Source organism: Pristis pectinata, chromosome 4, assembly GCF_009764475.1.
Source record: "Pristis pectinata isolate sPriPec2 chromosome 4, sPriPec2.1.pri, whole genome shotgun sequence".
Lineage (NCBI taxonomy): Eukaryota > Metazoa > Chordata > Chondrichthyes > Rhinopristiformes > Pristidae > Pristis > Pristis pectinata.
The window spans coordinates 98,087,951-98,112,136 of NC_067408.1; the positions used below are offsets into that span (position 1 = coordinate 98,087,951).

General features: G+C 42.7%; 1 protein-coding gene across 1 annotated transcript; it reads right to left on the minus strand.

The window, feature by feature from the left end:
• Positions 1-7,449: 7,449 nt before the first annotated feature.
• LOC127569505 (protein jagunal homolog 1) lies at positions 7,450-17,488 on the minus strand. The gene is made up of 3 exons (XM_052014217.1): positions 17,389-17,488; positions 10,092-10,202; positions 7,450-9,514 (listed from the first exon to the last, which is right to left on the minus strand). The coding sequence occupies exons 2-3, from the start codon at positions 10,178-10,180 to the stop codon at positions 9,052-9,054; spliced, it is 552 nt and encodes a 183-aa protein (XP_051870177.1). The 5' UTR covers positions 10,181-10,202; positions 17,389-17,488; the 3' UTR covers positions 7,450-9,051.
• Between the last annotated feature and the right edge of the window lie 6,698 nt (positions 17,489-24,186).

Here is a 24,186-nt window from a genome sequence, read left to right on the forward strand (position 1 = left end):
AAATCTCCTGGGCTGGATGGGATTTATCCAAGGATGGTAAGGGAAGCAAGGGAGGAGATTACTGGGGCTCCGATGGAGATTTTGGCATCTTCATTAGCCATGGGTGAAGTACCAGAAGACTGGAGGGTAGCTAATGTTGTCTCCTTGTTCAAAGAGCAGTGGGGATAAGCCTGGAAACTACAAGCTGGTGAGCCTGGCATCAGTGGTAGGGAAATTCACAAGGTTACAAGACAAAGGAGCAGAAGTAGGCCATTCGGCCCATCGAGTCTGCTCCATTACCTCACCATGAGCTAAATTAAACTATTCCCATCTAGCCCCAATTTCCAGCATTTTCCCCATATACCTTGATACCTTGACTAATTAGATACCTATCAATCTCCTCCTTAAACACCCCCAATGATCAGGCCTCCACAGCTGGATGTGGCAAAGAATTCCATAAATCCACAACCCTCTGGCTAAAGAAATTTCTCCTCATTTCTGTTCTAAACGGGTACCCTCTAATTCTAAGACTGTGCCCTCTAGTCCTGGACTCACCCACCAGGGAAACAGCTTGGCCACATCTACTCTGTCCAGTCCTTTCAACATTTGAAATGTTTCTATGAGGTCTCCTCTCATTCTTCTGTACCCCAGTGAGTACAGTCCAAGAGCCGCTATTGGAAAATATTCAAAGGGATATGATTTATGTTTACTTGGAAAGTCAGGGACTGAAGGTCAGCATGGCTTTGTGCAGGGGAGATAATGTCTCACAAATCTGATTGAATTTTTTGAGGAGGCAACTATGGAAATTGATGAGGGCAGGGCAGTAGACGTGGTAGTCCTGGACTTCAGTAAGGCTTTGGACAAGGTCCCACATGCTAGGCTAGTCCAGGTTAAGGCACAAGGGGTCCAAGGTGTGTTGGCAAACTGGGTCCAAAATTGGCTTGGTGATAGGGGTCCGAGGGCGGTGGTGGAGGGATGTTTCTCTGACTGGGAGTCTGTGACCAGTGGTGAACTGCAGGGATCGGTGCTGGGACCTTTGCTGTATATATAAATGAGTTGGATGAGAATGTAGGTGGTGTATGTTTGGCGATGACACGAAAATTGGTGGAGTTGTTGATAGAGAAGTTTGTCCAAGGATAGAGCGGGACATTGGACAGCTAGAAAGTTGGGTGGAGTGGTGGCCAATGGAATTTAATCCAGACTAGTGTGAGGTGATGCACTTTGGGAAGACAAATTCTGCTAAGACATGTAGAGTAAATGGCAGGGACTTTGGGAGTGTTGATGTACAGAGGGACTTGGGGTGCAAGTCCATAGCTCGCTGAAGATGGTGACACACATGGATAGGATAGTGAAGGTGGTATTCGGCATGCTTGCCATCTTAGGCCAAAGCATTGAGTGTAAAAGTCTGAATGTCATGTTGCAGCTGTACAAGATATTGGTTAGACTGCACTTGGAGTACTGTGGTCACCACATTACAGGAAGGATGTGGCAGCAATGAAGAGGGTGCAGAAGATTCAACAGGGTGTTGACTGGAATGGAGGGTTGTAGTTATAAGGAGAGATTGGGTTTATTCTCACTGGAATGTCAGAGGCTGAAAGGTAACCTTATAGAGATTTATAATATTATGACAGGCATAGATAAGATAGACAGTCAGAATCCTGTAGTGTAGCAGTTAGCGTAACGCTATTACACCGCCAGAGACCCAGGTTCAATTCTGGCCGCTGTCTGTAAGAAGTTTGTACATTCTCCCTTTGTCTGTGTGAGCTTCCTCCGGGTGCTCCGGTTTCTTCCCACATCCAAAGACGTACAGGTTAGGAAGTTGTGGGCATGCTATGTTGGTGCTGGAAACATGGCGACACTTGTGGGCTGCCCCCAGAACACTCAGGACGAAAGATGCATTTCACTGTATGTTTCAATGTACATGTGACTATTAAAGATACCTTAAAACTGGAGGGCACAGGATTAAGGTGAGAGAGGAGAGATTTAAAGGAGATCTGAGGGGTAAGTTTTCCACACAGAGGGTGGTGGGTGTGTGGAACGAGCTGCCAGAGGAGGTGGTAGAGGTGGGTACAATTACAATGTTTGAAAGGCATTTGGACAGGTTCATGGATAGGAAAGGTGTAGAGGGATACCGGCCTAATGTAGGCAAATGGGATTAGCGTAGATGGGCACCACAGTCAGCATGGTCGAGTTGGGCCAAAGGGCCTGTTTCTGTGCTGTACGATTCTATGACCCTATGACTCATGTAGGCGCAGAAATCCTGAAGATGTCGGTTTTGCGGGACAGTGAAGGCAAACAACAGTTATCATTTCTCTACAAATATATTTCTCCACTATACTTTCGATGAACAAGCCAAGGGCACATACATTCCAACCCAGCATCATCGTGTTTTTCATCTATATTCCAGCATCTGCAGTCCTTTGTTTCTCTATTAAAACTTCTATTATTCATATTTACCCACAACACAATCAGAACAGATGTAACAACCAGGACCATTCTGATGATAAAGCAGAGCACCATTTTGTACACTTCCGTGACTATAGTACCGTTGATAGACATTTTCAAAGCAATTCAAACATTGGGCCATAGCACACTTTGAGTGGGAGGGGACTCCATTTCTAAGGGGCATCTCCAAAGCTCAGCATTTGGGATTTTTAAAGACAATTTTAAGTACCAAACTTTTAAAAATATTTTTTTCAAATGTCTATTCTTTGAAACAAAGAGAACGTTTTGAAAAGATGAGGCCTGAAAATATTACAGATAAATTCATCAAAATTGTTTTATTCCCTTAATATGGGCCCAACACATTGATGCAACCACAAGGAGATTTGGTATGCCACCAAAGACTTGCAAATTTCTACAAATGTATGGCAGAGAGCATTCTGACCGGTTGCATCACCACCTGGTATGGAGGCTCCAATGCGCAGGATTGAAAGAGACTGCAGAGGGTTGTAGATTCAGCCAGCTCCATCATGGGCACAACCCTCCCCACCATCGAGGACATCTTCAAGAAGCAGTGCCTCAAGAAGGTGTCATCCATCATTAAGGACCTGCACCATCTGGGACATGCCCTCTTCACGTTACTACCATCAAGGTGGTGGTACAGGAGCCTGAAGACCCACACTCAATGTTTTAGGAACAGCTTCTTCCCCTCTGCCATCAGATTTCTGAATGGTCCATGAACATTACCTCGTTATTCCTCCTTTGCATTATTTATTTTTGTAATTTATAATAACTTTTAGGTCTTACACTGTACTGCTGCCGCAAAGCAACAAATTTGAAGTCATATGTCAGTGATAATAAACCTGATTCTGACATTCCTTCTCCACCCTCCACACAGCCAATAAAATATGTGAAGGAGATGTCAACAAGGCTTAAATGCACTGCCTTACCACTATCCACTATCATGATGCTAGAGGGGTATACACTCCAATACAGACAAAGGAATGAGATTGTGGAGCAAACCTGAACCTAAAATTTATTCTAAGACAATATTTGTGCAACCGTAATTTTAAGTTTCTTTCAAACGTAACAATAGAAGAAAATTAGTTATGGGGCAGAGAACTGGAAAATAATACAAAAGCGATATTTGGCCCAGTCTCCGTGAAGCTCGAGGTACTGTATTTCTTCTAAGCACAAAAACTTGTTTCAGTTTTGTTAGTACTTCTTAATATATTTTAAAGCATTTCACTAATAGTTACTGTTTCAAAGTATACAACTACTTTAAGTAGAATTCTCAGCAGCCATAAGTTAAAAGAATACACACATGTAACAACATGAAATGAAAAAATAAGTATAGCCTCTTAGAAAACATTCATGACATAGATTTGCATTGATTCAAAGGATCATTCATTGGCAAAAAAAGATTTAAATTTGAATTTTTAGATACAATTCGAAAAGGTTTGTGCCACAATTATTCCCTAACTAGGCATTTAATCTTATTAAACTTAAATTAATCTTAAATACTTTTTATGGAAAAAAATGACAATTTAAATAGTAGTTCCCAGCTTGAGCGTTGATTGAAAATTCACCTAACATGATTTTCAATAAAACCTGAAATGAAATTGAACATAAAGGCTCCAAATTTCTAATTTCATTTCCACACACTTTACAAATGCACTGGTATTTATAATTATGAAGTACCAAGAGCTCACAATGTCCTAGACATAAGCATCACAATTTGAATTCAGCTTCATTCACTCTCTTTGTACATTAAGACTTTTTGCATGGACTGATTTGCATCAGTTCATGCAAGTTAATTAGCAGTTTCCTTTTTGTACACAGATTCTGACAACCATTGCAAATGCACAAGAACCACTGACAAAGATCACGGCACTGAGTTCAGAGGAAAACTCATATTTAAGCTTGCAAGTAAAATCTGTCAGCAAGTGATTGTTTTAAGCACAACCTTAGCCATGTGAATACAACATTAATATGAAATTTAAACATGCAGCTCCTCTGGTCAATAATTTGCAAGAAAAAATGTACATTAAAATTATGACAGATGCTACCAATACAATCTGTACCAAGACCATGGATGAGAAGTCTCCTATGTAACAAACTTCCTGCAGTGAAACACAAAGCAGGTTAGTGATTGATCCATTGGCAAAATCTAAATCATAATAGATTGAACAGCATAAATGCCAGGGTGACAAGATTGGGTGTGAAGTTCTGCAAGAGAGGGTGGGACAACTGCGTCCCAGAGCAACTCAATTGTCTGGCAAACACATGCATTAGCCTTTAATAGTGGAGATTCGGAAACCCAAGGTAACTGGTGGGTCTAAACAAATATTGTTAGGGAGATAGTATTCTAAAGAATATTATTTATTGCAGAGAAGTCATCATTTGGACCATCATGTCTGTGCGAGCTCTTTGCCATTGCACACTAACCCCATTGTTTTTTTTAACTAATCCCAACCCTTTTTCAAACTTTTATCAACTTTCCTTAAAAGATGTTGGTAAAGTAGTGTAGCGGTTAGTGTAACACTATTACAGCACCGACCCAGGTTCAATTCCGGCCACTGTCTGTAAGGAGTTTGTACATTCTCCCCATGTCTGCGTGGGTTCCCTCCGGGTGCTCTGGTTTCCTCCCACATTCCAAAGATGTACGGGTGAGGAAGTCATAGGCATGCTGTGTTGGTGCCGGAAGCGTGGCGACACTTGTGGGCTGCCCCCAGAACACTCTACGCAAAAGATGCATTTCACTGTGTTTCAATGTACATGTGAATAATAGATATCTTGACTTCAGTAATCCGAACTGTAAAACGTATTCAAATTAGGTATATGATGTGCATGTGTTCATTGGTATACTTAAGCTTTCTTTTTGTATTCTGCATTCTTAGTTTTCCCTCCTAAAGTGCAACTGGGCATGTCCATACAGTGGCATGCAAAAGTTTGGGCACCCCTGGTCAAAATTTCTGTCACTGTGAATAGTTAAGTGAGTAGAAGATGAACTGATCTCCAAAAGTCATAAAGTCAAAGACGAAACATTCTTTTCAACATTTTAAGCAAGATTAGTGTATTATTTTATTACACTAATATTAGAGTGAGAAAAGGAAAGGAGCACCATGCAAAAGTTTGGGCACCCCAAGAGATTCGAGCTCTCAGATAACTTTTACCAAGGTCTCAGACCTTCATTAGCTTGTTAGGGCTATGGCTTGTTCACAGTCATCGTTAGGAAAGGCCATGTGTGGCAAATTTCAAAGCTTTATAAATACCCTGACTCCTCAAACCTTGTCCCAACAATCAGCAGCCATGGGCTCCTCTAAGCAGCTGCCTAGCACTCTGAAAATTAAAATAAATGATGCCCACAAAGCAGTAGAAGGCTATAAGAAGATAGCAAAGCGTTTTCAGGTAGCCGTTTCCTCAGTTCGTAATGTAATTAAGAAATGGCAGTTAACAGGAACAGTGGAGGTCAAGTTGAGGTCTGGAAGACCAAGAACACTTTCTGAGAGAACTGCTCGTAGGATTGCTAGAAAGGCAAATCAAAACCCCTGTTTGACTGCAAAAGACCTTCAGGAAGATTTAGCAGACTCTGGAGTGGTGGTGCACTGTTCTACTGTGCAGTGACACCTGCACAAATATGACCTTCATGGAAGAGTCATCAGAAGAAAACCTTTCCTGTGTACTCACCACAAAATTCAGCATCAGAAGTTTGCAAAGGAACATCTAAACAAGCGTGATGCATTTTGGAAACAAGTCCTGTGGACTGTTGAAGTTAAAATAGAACTTTTTGGCTGCAATGAGCAAAGGTATGTTTGGAGAAAAAAGGGTGCAGAATTTCATGAAAAGAACACCTCTCCAACTGTTAAGCACGGGGTGGATCGATCATGCTTTGGGCTTGTGTTGCAGCCAGTGGCACGGGGAACATTTCATTGGTAGAGGGAAGAATTAATTCAATTAAATACCAGCAAATTCTGGAAGCAAACATCACACCATCTGTAAAATAGCTGAAGATGAAAAGAGGATAGCTTCTACAACAGGATAACGATGCTAAACACACCTCAAAATCCACAATGGACTACCTCAAGATGCATAAGCTGAAGGTTTTGCCACGGCCCTTACAGTCCCCCGACCTAAACATCATCAAAAAATCTGTGGATAGACCTCAAAAGAGCAGTGCATGCAAGATGGCCCAAGAATCTCACAGAACTAGAAGCCTTTTGCAAGGAAGAATGGGCAAAAATCCCCCAAACAAAAATTGAAAGACTCTTAGCTGGCTACAGAAAGTGTTTACAAGCTGTGATACTTGCCAAAGGGGGTGTTACTGAGTACTGACCATGCAGGGTGCCCAAACTTCTGCTTTGGGCCCTTTTCCTTTTTTGTTATTTTTAAACTGTAAAAGGTGGAAATAAAAAAAGTAATCTTGCTTAAAATATTAAAGAAATGTGTCATCTTTAACTTTATGCCTTTTGGAAATCAGGTCATCTTTTACTCGCTTAGCTATTCACAGTAACAGAAATTTTGACCGGGGTGCCCAAACTTTTGCATGCCACTGTATATTCCCTTAGTCTATGCCCTATTCCAGTCTCTCACACTTTGATTTGCTGAGTATCAGGTGACCAAAGTCAAATCCAAAAAACTATTCTAATGAAATTTCAAAGCAATTACCTGTACACAATTCATTAAATTGATAACTGCAGTATAGATAAATGCCATAGAATAGATTGCACAGCCAAAAAACAGTCAGCATTTATTAGACCAAGTCACAGACAATTTGATCATTGCTTAAAACTATTTATTATGAGATCACTCTGTGCTTGATCTAGGTGCATGGCAATTACCAGTTAAAATGCATGGCAAGTAATTCATAGTTACCAGGTGTTGAGATCTCAGTGCTCAGTCTACCTTGAAGACAAACAAAGGTAGGATGGGAAAGCAAAGAAAGACAGCAAGCTTGCTGCAATCAGTTTTACCACAGCAACCTCCCCCATAAATCGTTTGCTAACATAATTGGTAAGAAGGCTGAAAAAAATGTGACAATTCAATTTTATTCATAAAGGACAAACACATACCTTATAGTCCTCTAACATGTTTCAGTTTACATTTTGAAGCCATATACACATTATATTATACAGGTACAAAAACAAAATCAATTCTGGTGCAACATTTTATTCATTGTTGTAAATAAGAGCCGTAATGATAAAAATCAGAACAAAATTTGATCTATTTGACTAACTTTTGAACATAAAGACAAACTGGTCAATTTAGATTCACATATTCATTGGTTTATTTTTCATACAAACTACGAAGCTACTAAACTTAAAGCCTAATCTGGGGATTACCTAATTCCTACAATTATAAATTTTACTGTCAAATTTCTTGCCATCCCCATAAACTGGAAGAAGGTTGTGCTTGAATGTAGAACAGGAATTTAATTCCGAACAACTTAAGTCAGCTCATGGGTTGGATACCATGTTACTCTTATGTAAACAATTAGATATTATGAAGCCAGTGTGGGACTGCAGGATGCTTTTCAGTTCTCTAAAGAATGTCATGTATAAACCACAAGATCTATCTCATTGTAAGTAGTGTCCTCATGCCCAACTAACCTCTACTACACCAGAAATGATTATATAAAGAAATCAAAGTAATGGTATACAGAAGATTAAGAAGCTGATTTAAGAGATGCAAATAAAAGCAGGTCAGTATTTTAAGACAATGATCATAATTTGTGACAACACTTAAATATTGACTCAAACATACCTATAGCTACACATTTATACTTAAGGCTAATCATTAACAGAATGTTCAGTGAACTGGAGCTAAATCCAAAATGTGCTGACTTGTATGATGCAACTTTAAAAGTACATGAAAAGGAACAGTCAGAGAAGGTTACGTATGCTATATTCTTGCTTTGGTCTTGAGAGAAATTTAAAACTAATTTAATTCTATCTATGCTGGGACAAGGTTTTTTTCATTAAATAGTTAAATTAATTTGGGATATCATGTTATGTTTTTAAAGAAAACATAGTTGATCTAATCTGCAAGCACTGAACATGTTGCTCATCACATTCAATCTAATTTTTGTAGCACAATCCCCAGCTCTAATTAACACTTCCATCCACATGCCACACACCCAGTTTCATTGTAGAAGACTGATGTAGGAATTCACAATCTTACAGCAGTACCAGATATACAAAATCAACAATTAAACCACTTGCTTTTCCTCTTGAAAATCACAAGTTGATTTATCAATTGGAAATACAAACAAAGAAAAAAATTATTTGGACATATCAGTTTGGAAACATTCCTGAATATAATGCATTATCTAACTGCTTAGTGACATTATCATATTTTTAAAAGCCACATCAATCAACAAACCAACATCCACAGATTTGAATAACTAGCATGAAATGTTCTTGGGAGACTCATTACTATTTTTCTTTGATTGGAAACAAATGCATTAGGGCGTAAAGATAAAAATAAAAGCATCCTATTCAAGATAATCTCCAGCACTTTACCCCCATATTATCTTCTTTAGTGGACTGATGCAGTCCCATCACATTCAACAAAGTTCATAAACCAACCCAGTCTTCTAACAGTTTCCAAATAGTACTTTTCTTCCGCAAACTATTTCTTCTTCTTTTCCTGTGTGGAGGTAAACCAAGAGTCCAGTAATTTTTTGCTGTAGTAGATCTGCCAACCATGCACTTGCACTGCAATAACCAAGACCAAGTACATGACAGCTACAGCAGAAAAACCAAAGATAAAGCGGTAGGCCTTTCCGTGTCGATACAGCTGCTGTGCCATGGGGAACATCTCCATGCTGCCATAAATGAGAGGGGCAATGGAGAAGAGGCCCGCACTGATCATAGAGAGCACAAGGTAACTTATATTGTTACGAGGGAAGGATACAAAACCAAAGATAGATGGTATGACGCTGAGCAGATATGGGTATTCCCACTGGTATGGCATAGCTATCAGATCATGTGACACCAACTTCATATGGCTGACAATAACCTGCAGAGTGAGCAGTGTCCAGATTACTAAATGAGCAATTATCAACTTCTTGATCTCAGACTTCAGAGTTACACTGTAAAGAATAAAAACACAATTCTAAGTTAATTTTCATTGCTACAGATACACATTTCAGACTCAAATATAAATGTCTTCACATGCCACTTGTACAGAAAAAATATATTTTATATATGATCTCTTCCAGATTGAAAGTATAAAGAGGCTTTATAGTATCATACTGGCCTATGGAAAGCTAAAGTTTGGCACTCACTTCCGCATTTTCTAAATGGAAACTCTCAGTAACCATTCAAGTACTCATGTATAACTTAAAACAGGAAAGCTAACCAAAGCAAATATTTAAGTTAAACTGATATCTACTTTAAGATGAATTTTCATAGTTCCTGATTGCATCTCAATATCTTCAACAGAAGTCCTGTGATTTGCTTTTGGCTTATCTCAAGCTGCACTTAAAGTTCAATTAATCCATTTTTCCCAATGTCAGGGGAAGAATAAATGCTTCCAACATGTTAGAAGTGGTTAGGGTTACTTCTATTTGTTTTTGAGTTCCAGCATTCACAAAATTTTACTTTTGTTAAGTACAGTATATTGTCTCTATTTAAGGCTGTTCTGTTTAAAAGTATATAAAAGGTTACCTCATCTGATAGTGTGAAGCTACTTTCTCTCTATGACGGAAGTCACTGCCATCTGTCCCTGTGGCACGGGGACCAGCACGGAATGCCATTCTGAACAAATAACTTGTTCACCTAAGGAAAATTAAAGAAAGATGACAACAGAAAAAAAAAGTAGCCACTCCCCCCTGCTGATCCAATGAGTTGAAATTCAATTTGGTATATGCTCCCTGTTACAGTAAGTAATCATTCCAGTCCCCTCTAAATATCAAACATCATCCTCAAAATGTCTAAGGGGGCTGTTCATGAGTACAAATAGTTTTAAATAGCAAACTGAAAAGTATCCCATGCACCCCCTTTCAACATCCTCCCACTTAACCCCATTCTTCTCAAATCCCATCTACTGCCCGCCCTTCTGAACCTCCTCCTACTGCTCGATCTACCCCTCAAATTCACCCCCAGAGCACCCCACTCCCAACTCTCTCAAATTCACTCCTGGCATTACCTCCCGCCCACAACTCTCTTAATTTCCCTCCCTTTGCACACCCCAGTCCAATGCTCCACCAATTCACCTTTCTCAAATCCCCTCCTTATGGCCCACCCGCTCTCAATATTTTCCCCATATCAAACTCTGGCATCCTCTCTGTCCAAGCCTTTCCTCCCGCTCAAGGATACAAAGCATCCTTGGCCCCTCTTCCAGTCAATCCCAGCCCTACCCATCTTCCTCTCCTGGGGCTCTGCCCTCCACCACTTCCCCAGTACCAGAAACACAGCTTCAGACTTACCACTGTCCCTGGCCTGCAGACCTATATGCTTTAGCTCCACCACACTCCCTACTAATCTCAGCCTTAGAAGCACACTATTAAGAAGCCCTGTCCACTCCAGTACCGCCACACTTTCCATCCCGGAGCCCAGTCCTGCTGGTTCTACGTCCCCTCCCTGCTCTGGGGTCCCGTCTACCTCTCCCTTCCTATCCAACCCCATCCAGGAGCCTGGTCCATCCGATCATAAGAAATAACAGGAGTAGGCCATCTGGCCTCACATTCCTGCTCTGCTGTTGAAGATGATCATGGCTGATTTTTTTTACTCAGTGCCACGTTTCTGCACCAACCCCATATCCCTTGATTCCTTTAATATCTACAAATTTATTGATCTCTACTCAGCAACTGCACTCCATGGTGCAAAATTCCAAAGATTTCAAAAGAAATTTCTTCTCTGAATGGCTGATCCTTATTATGAGGCCATGACAACTCTATCAAGCAAAACATCGACTCTGCTTCTACCCTGTAAAGTCCCTCAAGAATATTGAATGTTTCAATAAGATCACTTTTCATTTATTTTAACTCAAGAATACAAGTCCAATGTACCTGATCACACCTCACATATCAAACACCTTAGGTAGGGAGACCAAACTTGTGCACAATATTCAACTGCATTCTAACCAGGGATCTACATACTTGGAGCAAGATAGCTCTATGCTTGAATTTCAAATCATTTCATATTTTGTAATGACAATGAGTGAGCCATTCTCTTGCGATAAAGGCAACATAACGTCTAATGTTCTAATTTTTGCTGAATCTATCTGTGATTTGTGTACAACGGGGATGGATAGGCAGAGCTATCCAGCTAGTTAAAAATTCAAAAAATTTCAAAAGATTTTGTCAAACCCGATTTCACTTTCACAAATCCATGCTGACGCTCTTGAATATTAGATTCCAGTATTTTCTCTACTTTTGATGTCAGCCCATCCGGTAATAATTTCTATGAGTTCCTCATTCATTCTAGATCAGTAGTCCTCCAATATTTTCACAACACAGGATGTTTTCCATGTCTTCTAAAAAAGATTTTGTTTTAGTTTCTCTGCCATGTTTTAGGCGAAGGTGTCTGCTTCTTAATCAATAACTTAGGGTGCTCGGATGTGACGGTCCTGGCGAACTCCTGCTCACCCAGCCTGGAATATCTAACAGTGAAGTGTCGTCCATTCTATCTGCCAAGGGAGTTCACTTCAGCTATCCTGATGGCAGTCTACATCCCACCACAGACGGACATGAAGCCTGCACTCAATGAGCTACACTCCGTGGTCAACAACCTTGAGATAGGATATCCTGAGGCCCTCTTCATCATTGCAGGAGACTTCAATCAGGCCAATCTCAAGAGTGTGTTATCAAAATACGATCAGCACATCTCCTGCTCCACCTGGGGCGCCAACGCCCTTGACCACTGCTATACAACCATCAAAGATGCCTTTTGAGCCACCCCTCGTCCATGGCACGCATCAACTCTAGCCTACCAAACAACCTAGACCCATTGCAATTCGCCTATCGCCGAAACAGGTCTACAGCGGATGCCATCTCCCTGGCCCTACACTCAGCTCTGGAGCATCTGGACAGTAAAGACACCTACGTTAGACTATTGTTTATTGACTACAGCTCTGCCTTCAATACAATAATCCCAAGTAAACTTGTCATCAAACTCTGAGAACTAGGACTCAACACCTCCCTCTGTAACTGGATCCTTGACTTTCTAACAAACAGACCGCAATCAGTGAGGATAGGCAGCAATACCTCCGGCATGATTATTCTCAACACTGGTGCCCCACAAGGCTGCGTCCTCAGCCCTCTACTCTACACTATACACTCATGACTGTGTGGCCAGATTCTGCTCTAACTCCATCTACAAGTTTGCAGATGATACCACGGTTATAGGCCGTATCTCAAACAGTGACGAGTCGGAGTACAGGAAGGAGATAGAGACCTTAGTGGAATGGTGTCACGACAACAACCTTGCCCTCAATGTCAACAAAAGAGCTGGTCATTGACTTCAGGAAAGGGGGCGGTGTACATGCACCTGTCTACATCAATGGTGCTGAGGTCGAGAGGGTTGAGAGCTTCAAGTTTCTGGGAGTGAACATCACCAACAGCCTGTCCTGGTCAAATCACGAAGAAGCCATGGCGAAGAAAGCTCACCAGCGCCTCTACTTCCTCAGGAGGCTAAAGAAATTTGGTTTGTCCCCTTTGACTCTCACCAACTTTTACAGATGCACCACAGAAAGCATCCTATCTGGATGCATCACGGCTTGGTACGGCAACTGTTCTGCCCAGGACTGCAAGAAACTGCAGAGAGTTGTGGACACAGCCCAGCGCATTACTGACACCAGCCTCCCCTCCTTGAACTCTGTCTTTACCTCTCGCTGTCTTGGTGAAGCAGCCAGCCTAATCAAAGACCCCGCCCACCCGGGACATTCTCTCCTCTCTCCTTTTCCATTGGGTAGAAGATACAAGAGCCTGAAGGCACGTACCACCAGACTTAAGGACAGCTTCTACCCCACTGTGATAAGGCTATTGAACAGTTCCCTTACACAATGAGATGGACTATGACCTCACGATCTACATTGTTGTGACCTCGCACCTTATTGCACTGCACTTTCTCTGTAGCTGTGACACTTTACTCTGTACTGTTACTGTTTTTACCTGTACTACATCAATGCACTCTGTACTGACTCAATGTAACTGCACTGTGTAATGAATTGACCTGTACGATCGGTTTGTAAGATAAGCTTTTCACTGTACCTCGGTACAAGTGACAATAATAAACCAATACCAATAATTTTTCCTGTTTGTCAAAAAGGAACCAACATCAATTGTGACTAATCATTTCTGTTTTACATATTTACAGAAACTCTTACAATACTATGTTAGCCTTCACTCATATTTAACCTAGTCTGGCAGTGGTGGGGGGGACCCAAAGTAGTAGTGTGTCAGATGAGAAAGATGAAGCAAATGTAGAGGTTAAAGCAAACAAGACTAATAGGCAGGCCATGCAGGGGCAGGACAGAATACATGAAAGGTCTGATAGGCTAAGCTGCATTTTCTTTACTGCAAGAAGCCTCACAGGTAAGGCAGATGAACTCAGAGCACAGATCAGCATATGGGATTACAGTATTATAGCTATTCCCCAATACTGACTGGGACTGCCATAGTGTGAAGTGATTAAATGGGGCAGAATTTGTTAAATGTGTTCAGGAAAGTTTTCAAGGATATGCTGACATCCCTGCTAGGGAAGGGACAACACTCAACCTTTTAGGAAATGAGGCTGGGGAAGTAGATGACATGTTGGTGGGGGAGCACTTTAGGACCAGTGATCATAATTCTATTTGTTTCAAGATAGCCATGGATAGAGATAGGAGTGGTCCTCAGGTTAAAGTCCCAAATTGGGGGAAGGCTAATTTCAAATGACAATAGACAGGAACTCTCAATATTTGATTGAGAGAGGCACTTTGCAGCTAAAGGAACAGCTGGCAAGTGGGAGGCTTTTAAAAGTGAGAAAAGAAGAGGCCAGTGTTATAGTGAATGGTAAAACTTGCAAGATTAGTGAACCTGGTTAATGAGGAATATTGAAGGTCTGGCCAGGAAAAAGGAGGCATATGTCAAGTATAGGATCAAGTGAGTCCCTTGAGGTGTATAAGGGATGTCAGAGTACACTTAAGGAAATTAGGAGGGCAAAAAAGGACCATGAGCTATCACTAGCAGATAAGATAAAGGAAAATCCCCAAATATTCTGCAAGTATATTTGGAGTAAAAGGGTGGCTAGGGAGAGAGTAGGTCCTCATAAGGATCAACAAGGTAATCTGTGTGGAGCCATGGAAAAAGGACAAGCACTTAAATGAATACTTTTCAACTGTACTTATCACGGAGAAGGACATGGAAGCTAGTGAATTCAGGGGAGGGAACATGATATTCTGATATTTGTAATTTCATTAGCTACAGATTAGGTACTGGAAGATTGAAGGATAGCTAATGTTGTGCCTTTATTTAAGAAGGGCAGTAGCAATAAGTGGAATTGGTTTACTATTGTCACATTTACCAAGGCATAGTGAAAAACTTGTCTTGTATACCGTTCATACAGATCAATTCATTACATAGTGCATTGAGGTAGTACAAGGTAAGACAATAACAGGATGCAGAATAAAGTGTAACAGCTACAGAGAAAGTACAGTGCAGGTAGATAATAGGTGCACGGCCATAACGAAGTAGATTGAAATCAAGGGTCCATCTTATTGTAGTAGGAAACCGTTCAATAGTCTTTTAACAGCGGGATAGAAATCGTCCTTGAGCCTGGTGGTACGTGCTTTCAGGCTTTTGTATCTTCTGCCCGATGGGAGAAAAGAGAATGTCCAGGATGGGTGGGGTCTTTGATTATGATGGCTGCTTTACCAAGGCAGCGAGAAGTATAGACAGAGTTCATGGAGGGGAGGCTGGTTTCTGTGATGTGCTGAGGTACATGTGCTAATCAGGGAACTACAGGCCAATGAGCCTTACATCAGTAGTGGGAAAGTTCCTGAAAGGGATTCTGACAGACGGGATTTATTTGCATTTGGAAAGGCAAGGATTAATTAAGGGTAGTCACCATGGCTTTGTGCGTAAGAAATCATGTCTCACAAATTTGATTGAGTTTTGTTTTTGAAGTGGTGACCAAGAGGATTGATGAGGGCTGGGCAGTAGACATTGTCTACCTGGAATTTAGCAAGGCCTTTATTGAGGTTTCACACAGTAGGCTGGTCCAGGTTAGAACACACGGGATCCAGGACGAGCATGTCTATTGGTCACAAAATTAGCTTGAAAGTAGAAGGGAAAGTGGTAGTGGAGGGTTGTTTTTCAGATTGGAAGCCTGCAACCAGCAGGGATCTGTATTGGGTCCTCTGTTGTTTATCATACATATTAATGATTTGGATGAGAATATAGGTGGCATGATTAGTAAGCTCACAGATGATAAAATTGGTAGTATAGTGCACAGTGAAGGAGGTCATCTAAGGTTACAACAAGATATTGATCAACTGGGAAAGTGGGCAAAGGGATGACAGATGGAATTTAACTCAGACAAGTGCAAAGTGATGCATTTTGGGAAGTTAAACCAGGGCAATACATGCACAGCAAATGGGAGGACCTTGAGGAGTGGTGCTGAACAGAGAGACATATGGGTACAAGTACACATTTCCTGAAAGTGGCAACACAGGTAAACAGCGTGGTAACGGTGTATGGCATGCTTGCCTTCATTAGCCAAGATGCAGAAGACTCACAAGGATGTTGACTGGATTGGAGGGCTTGAGTTACAAGGAAAAATTGGATAGGATGGGTCTATTTTCCCTGGAGCAAAGGAGGCTGAGAAGACATGATAAAGGTATATAAAATTATGAGGGGCATATAAAATTATGAGGCATAGATAAAGTAGATAGCCAGAGTCTGGCTAAACTGAGGGAGGAAGTTTAAAGGGGATCTGAGGGGTAAATTGTTTGTCTGGAATGAGCTACCAGGGGAGCTGGTGGAGGTGGGAACCGTGCCAACATTTAAGAGGCTTCTGGACAGGTACTTGAATTAGCAAGGCACATTTGGATATGGAATTAATGCAGGGAAGTGGGATTAGGATAGATGCACATGATGGTTAGAAATAGACGCAGTGGGCTGAAGGGCCTGTTTCTATGCTGTACAATTCTGAACCTATATTCTGCATTCCCTTATCAATGTTTTAATCTTCTTTTGCTGAATTCAGAAGTGTTCCTAATCTTAAAAGGAAATAACATTATGGTCTTATTGCCCACTTTTGGTAATTTCCTGCAACTCAAACTTTAATTTCACCTGATAGCATTAGTTGTACCACTTTTCTTGTTTAATTTCCCTTAGAGGGATAACATTGTTTAAATTGTGCTAATTCTTTAGTTATTGCTGTTTTATCATAATACTTTTTAATGTATTTTTCCAACTGGTGCTTCATGCCTGTGCAGTTTGCTTTATTCACATCTAAGACCTTGGCTTTAGATTGAATCAAGTAATTTACAATCTAGTACATTAGTCCCAATACGACCACACTTCCCATCTCAGAGAACTGAATACCTCAGAACCGACCTCCCCCACACCCCACCCCATCCTGGTGCAACAGCTGGCCAATGGCGAATACAACTGTCCATTGCAATCCCACCCTGCACCAATTCCCATCCCCAACCCAGCCAGGTTACCCCAGTTTGAACCATCTTCCAGCATCATCCTTCCCCACCCCAACCCCTCCACCCTCACCCCTTCGCCTGCAGCCCTGGGCGCCCGGGCCCTGTGCATCCTGGCCTCAGCCCCTCGCCCGGGCCCTATCCATCCAGTCTCAGCTACACGTTTTTACCACCCCATGGCGCTCCTACAGATTGCGGCAGCTGGCCGGGTGCGCCGCGCCTAATCGCAATCGGCCTAAGGCTGCAGCCAGGGCAATGCAGGAGGCAGAAACCCTGAAGTCGCTATCGCACGGGTGGCTCAGCATTGCCGCAGCGAGGTTCACTCACCGTGTCACCGGCCACAAACCGCCGAACACTGCACCAGGAACCTGACTCAGCCTGAGCGGACGTCACCCACCCCGCGCCCCGGTCTCCCGCCCCGCCCACTGCGCCGCGCGCGCGCCCCGGTCTCCCGCCCCGCCCACTGCACCGCGCGCCCCGGTCTCCCGCCCCGCCCACTGCACCGCGCGCCCCGGTCTCCCGCCCTGCCCACTGCGCCGCGCACGCGCGCGCGCCCCGGTCTCCCGCCCCGCCCACTGCACCGCGCGCCCCGGTCTCCCGCCCCGCCCACTGCACCGCGCGCCCCGGTCTCCCGCCCGCCCCGCCCACTGCACCGCGCGCCCCGGTCTCCCGCCCCGCCCACTGCACCGCGCGCCCCGGTCTCCCGCCCGCCCCGCCCACTGCACCGCGCGCCCCGGTCTCCCGCCCGCTGCACCGCGCGCCCCGGTCTCCCGCCCCGCCCGCTGCACCGCGCGCCCCGGTCTCCCGCCCCGCCCACTGCACCGCGCGCCCTGGTCTCCCGCCCCGCCCACTGCACCGCGCGCCCCGGTTTCCCGCCCGCCCCGCCTTTTCAATTTTTGCCACAGGGCAGACCACAGGCAAAGGTACTTTGCGATTGGAGTTGGTGAAGCTATAAATCAGGAAGCTGCTGGTGGATATTCGTTACTTCCCAAAAAGTTAAGATTTGTCTTTTCTGGAATATCTAAATCAGTCTTATTTATTGCCAAATACCTCATAAGCACTGACAATTTAAATTTCAGGTGTTCTGAGTTCCCTTTCCTCATTATTGCTGTTTTTAAAACAATAACAAAAATCGTTGTTTCTTTTATAATCTGCATTATAGTTGGGGATTGTTTTCTGGAGTTTTCTGTTGTTTCAAATTTCTAGCATCTGCAGTTTTTTGATTTTAAATTTCTGGTTAACAAGGTATCCACGTGCATGCTTTGTTCTTAGTGATTGAGGATCACCTGCAGAGGGCACTCGTGATTTAATGTTAAATTCCAGTGCAAAACCCCATGGAAAACCATGGGAAAAGATAAGGAACATTCACTAAATTTATTGCCAGGAAGAAGGATGTTCTCTAATCTTCTCTAGGCAGATTCTTTAATGGCACAATCTAAAATTATGCACATTGCCCTACTTCAAATTCTCCTTAAAAAAAAACGAAGGTCTCTTCCTTACATGTGGTTGACATACTCCAACAATTTGGAATATAAACATTTTGTTACTCTCTCTCTACGCTTTGTTTCAAAACAGTATGTACTTTTAAGACTGTTAGCAGAATTAGGCCATTCAGCCCATTTAGTCTGCTCTGCCATTCAGTAGGGCAGACATAGTAGTGTAGCGGTTAGTGTAACACTATTACAGTGCCAGTGACCCAGGTTCAATTTTGGCCGCTGTCTGTAAGGAGTTTGTACGTTCTTCCTGTGTCTGCGTGGGTTTTCTCTGGGTGCTCCAGTTTCCTCCCACATTCCAAAGGAAATTGTGGGCATGCTATTGTTGACGCTGTAAGAGTGGCAACACTTGCGGGCTGCCCCCAGAACACTCTGTGCAAAAGATGCATTTCACTGTGTGTTTCGATGTACATGTGACTAATAAATCTTATCATGGCTGATTTATTTTTCCCTCTCAACCCCATACTCCTGTCTTCTCCATGTAACTTTTGACGGCCTTACTAATAAAGAACCTATCAACCTCTGCTTTAAATATACCCAATGACTTGGCCTCTACAGCCATCTGTGGCAATGAATTCCACAGATTCACCACCCTCTGGCTAAAGAAATTCCTCCTCATCTCAGTTCTAAAGAAATGTCCTTCTATTCTGAGCCTGTGCCCTCTGGTCCTAGACTCTCCCACTACTGGAAACGACCTCTCTGCATCCACTCTATCCAAGTCTTTCAATATTCAGTAGATTTCAATGAGTTACCCATCATCCTTCTAAAATCCAGTGAGTACAGGCCCAGAACCATAAAACACTCCTCACACATTAACCCTTTCATTCCCAGGCTCATTCTTGTAAACCTCTTCTGGACCGTCTCCAACACCAGCACATCCTTCCTTAGATATGGGGCCCAAAACTGCTCACAATACTCCAAATGTGGTCTGACCAACGCCTTATAAAGCCTCAGCGTTACATCCTTGCTTTTATATCCTAGTCCTCTCGAAATGAATGCCAACATTGCATTTGCCTTCCTTACTACCAACTCAACCTGCAAGTTAACCTTTAGGGAATCCTGCACTAAGACTCCCAAGTCAGTTTGCACCTCTGATTTCTGAATTTGCTCCACGTTTAGAAAATAGTCTACGCCTTTATTCTTTCTACCTTCCTACGCTGTATTCCATCTACCATTTCTTTGTCCATTTTCCCAACCTGTCCAAGTCCACCTGCAGACTCCCTGCTTTCTCAACATGACCTACCCCTCCACTTATCTTTGTATCATCTGCAAACTTGGCCACAAAGCCCTCAATTCTATCATCCAGATCATTAATGTACGTATAACGTGAGAAGTAGAGGACCCAATACTGAACCCTGCGGAACACCATGTCACTGGCAGCCAACCAGAAAAGGCCCCCTTTGTTCCCACCATTTGCCTTCTGCCAGTCAGCCAACCTTCTATCCATGCTAGTACCTTTCCTGTAGTCCTATATTGTTTAGCAGCCTCACGTGCAGCACCTTGTCAAAGGCCTTATGAAAACCTTTGTCTATCCTGCCTGTTACTGCCTCAAAGAATTCCAATGGATTTGTCAGGCAAGATCTCCCCTTATGGAAACCATGCTGACTTTGACCTATTTTGTCATATGCTTCCAAGTACCCAGAGACCTCATCCTAAATTATAGACTCCAAAATCCTACCAACCACTGAAGTCAGGCTAACTGGCCTATAATTTCCAGTCTAAAGAGTGGATTGACATTTGCGATTTTCCAGTCCTCTGGAACCATTCATGAATCTGGTGATTCTTGAAAGATCGCTGCTAATGCCTCCACAATCTCTTCAGCTACCTCTTTCAGAACCCTGGGATGTAGTCCATCTGGTCCAAATGACTTATCCACTTTCAAACCTTTCAGCTTCCCAAGCACCTTCTTAGTAATAGCAACTACACTCACTTCTGCCCCCCGACTCTCTCGAATTTCTGGCATGTTGCTGGTGTCTTCCACAGTAAAGACTGATGCAAAATACTTTTTCAGTTCATCTGCCATTTCTTTGTTCCCCATTACTACTTCTCCAGCATCATTTTCCAGCAGTTCGGTCCACTCCTGCCTCACTTTTACTCTTTATATATCTGAAAAAACTTTTGGTATCCTCTTTTATATTGTGGCTAGCTTACCTTCATATTTCATCTTTTCTCCCCTTATTGCTTCTTTAGTTGCCTTCTGTTGGTTTTTAAAAGCTTCACGCTAATTTTTTGCAATATTATATACCCACCCTTTTGCTTTTATGCTGTCTTTGATTTCCCTTGTCAGCCACGGTTGCCTCATCTTCCCTTTGGAATGCTTCTTCTTCTTTGGGATGAAATGATCTTACGCCTTCTGTATTACTCCCAGAAGCTCCTGCCATTGCTGCTCTACTGTCATCCCTGTTGGGGTCCCCTTCCAATCAACTCTGGCCAGCTTCTCTCTCCTGCCTCATACAGTTGAGTACAGTTACCTTTATTTAACTGTAATACCAATACATCTGATTTTAGCTTCTACCCCTCAAACTGCAGGGTGAATTCTATCATATTATGATCACTGCCTCCTAAGGGTTCCTTTACCATAAGCTCCCTAATCAAATCTGCTTCATTGCACAACACCAAATTGGAATTGCCTTTTCCCTAGTGGGCTCAGCCACAAACTGCTCTAAAAAGCCATCTCATAGGCATTCTACAATTTCCTTCTTTTGGAATCCAGTACCAACCTGATTTTCCCAGCCTACCTGCGTGTACCAGTCTACCTACCTGCATATGCAAGTCTCCCATGACCACCGTAGCATTGCCTTTCTTATATGCCTTTTCTGTCTCCTGTTGTAATTTGTACCCCACATCCTGGCTACTATTCAGAGGCCTGTAAATAACTCCATCAGGATCTTTTTACCCTTGCAGGTTCTTAACTCTACCCACAATGATTCTACATCTTCTGATCCTATGTCACTTCTTGCTTAGGATTTGATTCCAATTTGTATGAAAAGAGCCACCCCACACCCTCTGCCCAGCTGCCTGTCTTTTTGATAGAATGTGTTTCCTTGGATATTTAGCTCCCAGCTGTGATCTTCTTTCAGCCACGATTCTGTGATGCCCACAATGTCGTACCTGCCAATTTCTAACTGCGCTACAAGTTCATCTACCTTGTTTTGTATACTGCATGCATTCAAATGTAACACCTTCAGTCCTGTATTCACCACTCCTCTTCTCAAATTTGTCTCCATGTTGCCTGAAGTTAAATTCTTATCCCTTTCAGGACATTGTTATTTTTTATTCTGGCGACTTCAGCAACCTCTCCTGCACTTTCCTTCCTTTTACTTTATCCATACTTTTCTAAACTGTTGAATCCACCCTCTACTATTTAGTTTAAAGCCGTATCTACAGCTCTAGTTACGCAATTCGCCTGGACCCTGGTCCCGACGTGGTTCAGCTGGAGCCCGTCGCATCAGAACAGCTCCCTCCTTCCCCAATACTGGTGCCAGTGTCCCCCAAATTCAGACTCACTTCTCCCACACCAATCTTTGAGCCACGCATTTAACCCTCTAATTTTATTGGCCCTGTGCCAATTTGCACATGGCTCAGGTAGCAATCCAGAGATTATTACCTTTTTGGTTCTGCTTTTTAATTTAGCTGCTCAAATTCTCTCAGCAGAATCTCTTTCCTTGTTCTACCTACATCGTTGATACCCACATGGACCACAACAACTGGATCTTTCCCCTCCCACTCCAAATTCCTGTGCAGATCAGACGAGATGTCCCGAACCCAGGCACCAGGCAGGCAACACAGCCTTCGGGACTCTTGATCCTTGTGACAGAGAATTTGGTCTATTCCCCTGACGATACTATCCCCAAAGACAACTACATTTCTCTTCTCTACCCACTTTTGAATGGCTCCCTGAACCACAGTGCCACAGTTAAGATCCTCACCCTTCCTATAGTGAGGGTTGTAGGAAGCAGGGAGCAGAATTTCAGACCTGTTGGACAAGCTCAAGGTCTGAGGCTCCTCCAGCACTACCTCTTAGATCCCCCTACCTGCCTCACTCGCAGTCACACCCTCTTGTCCCTGACCACAGACCAAATTTGAATCATTAATCTAATGAGTGTGACTGCCTCCTAAAACACAGCATCTAGGTAACCCCTCCTCCCTGATGTGTCTCAGTATTTGAAGTTCAAATTCCAGGTCATCAACTTTGAGCCTGACTTCCTCAAGCAACCAACACTTGCTGCAGATGTGGTCACCAGGAACCACAATGAGGTCTACCAGCTACCACACATCACCTGAATCCGACATCCCTACTTTAGTTAATTAGTTATAATTTGCTGTCTTTTTATTTAAATTAGTTGTAATTTGCTGTCTTTTTATTTAATTACCATGTTGTCAATAACCTTGTTTGAGTCTCAGCTACAAGCCTACTAAGCGATTAGTCTATCTGAGTAATTTAAAGAGGAAGGGTTACGGGTTTTACCTGGTCCTCTCTGAAACCTCTTGAGCCAAAGCCTCAAAGTCCCACTCTTACACTGGGTGCTCCACAGTGGTAGCTGCTGCCCAATTAGCCAATAAAAGGATGGTAAGCTCAAATGGAGCAGCCATCGTAGGCTGCTTTATCCTGGATGTTACTGAGCTTCTTAAGTGTTGATGGAGCTGCCCTCATCCAGAGGAGCGAAGAGCACTCCATATTACTTCCGATTTGTATCTTGTGAATTTAAAACTTTATTTTTTTTTAAAAAATCTATTTATACAGCACGGTAACAAGCCTGTGCTGCCCAATTACACCCATGTTAACCTACTAACTCATAGGTCTTCAGAATGTGGGAGGAAACCGGAGCACCCGGAGGAAACCCACGCAGTCACGGGAACAATGTACAAACTCCTTACAGACAGTGGTGGGAATTGAACGCTGATCACTGATGCTGTAATAGTGTTATGCTAACCGCTACACTTCCGTGCTTGCCCTGGATGATGGAAGGGCTTTGGGACGCCTGGAGGTAAGTCACTCTCCATGCGATACCCAGTTTCTAACTTGCTCTTTGTAGCTATTGTATTTATGTGGTAGGTCAGGTTGAGTTTCTGGTAAATGGTGACCCTCTGAGGATGTTCATGGCGGGGGACTTGATGAAGGTAATGCCATTGTGTGGGAAGAGTAAAAACAGTGCATGCTTGATGTGATAACAAAGAGATGGGCAAGAAGTATGGAGTACAAAGTGGAATACTACATCCTTTAAAGCTGTGTTGATTTTAGACTGTTATCATGATTATATATGTTATTAGTGGTTTACAATTAGTTAAATACAAGTGAGTGAAAACATCTATTGAATGAAACAACAAAATATTATCATACTGTGGATGGAATTGAAATATCTGGCAGTGAGATTGAGAAAAATTTGATAGCAATACCAGATTTTGCAGGGTAAACACCAAATTACAACTGAACAGCAGTAAACAAGCAAACAGTACTTAACTAAAATTAAGACCTTTCTTTGCAGAGTAAATAGGAAGAATAGACTTCCTACACCAGAGAGGCCAATAATTAGGTGGCATAAATTTAAAATATCTGGCAGAAGGATTAAAGGGAAGTTGAGGAAAAAATATCACCTTCAGGTTAATGAGGTCTGGAACTCGTTGCCTGAAA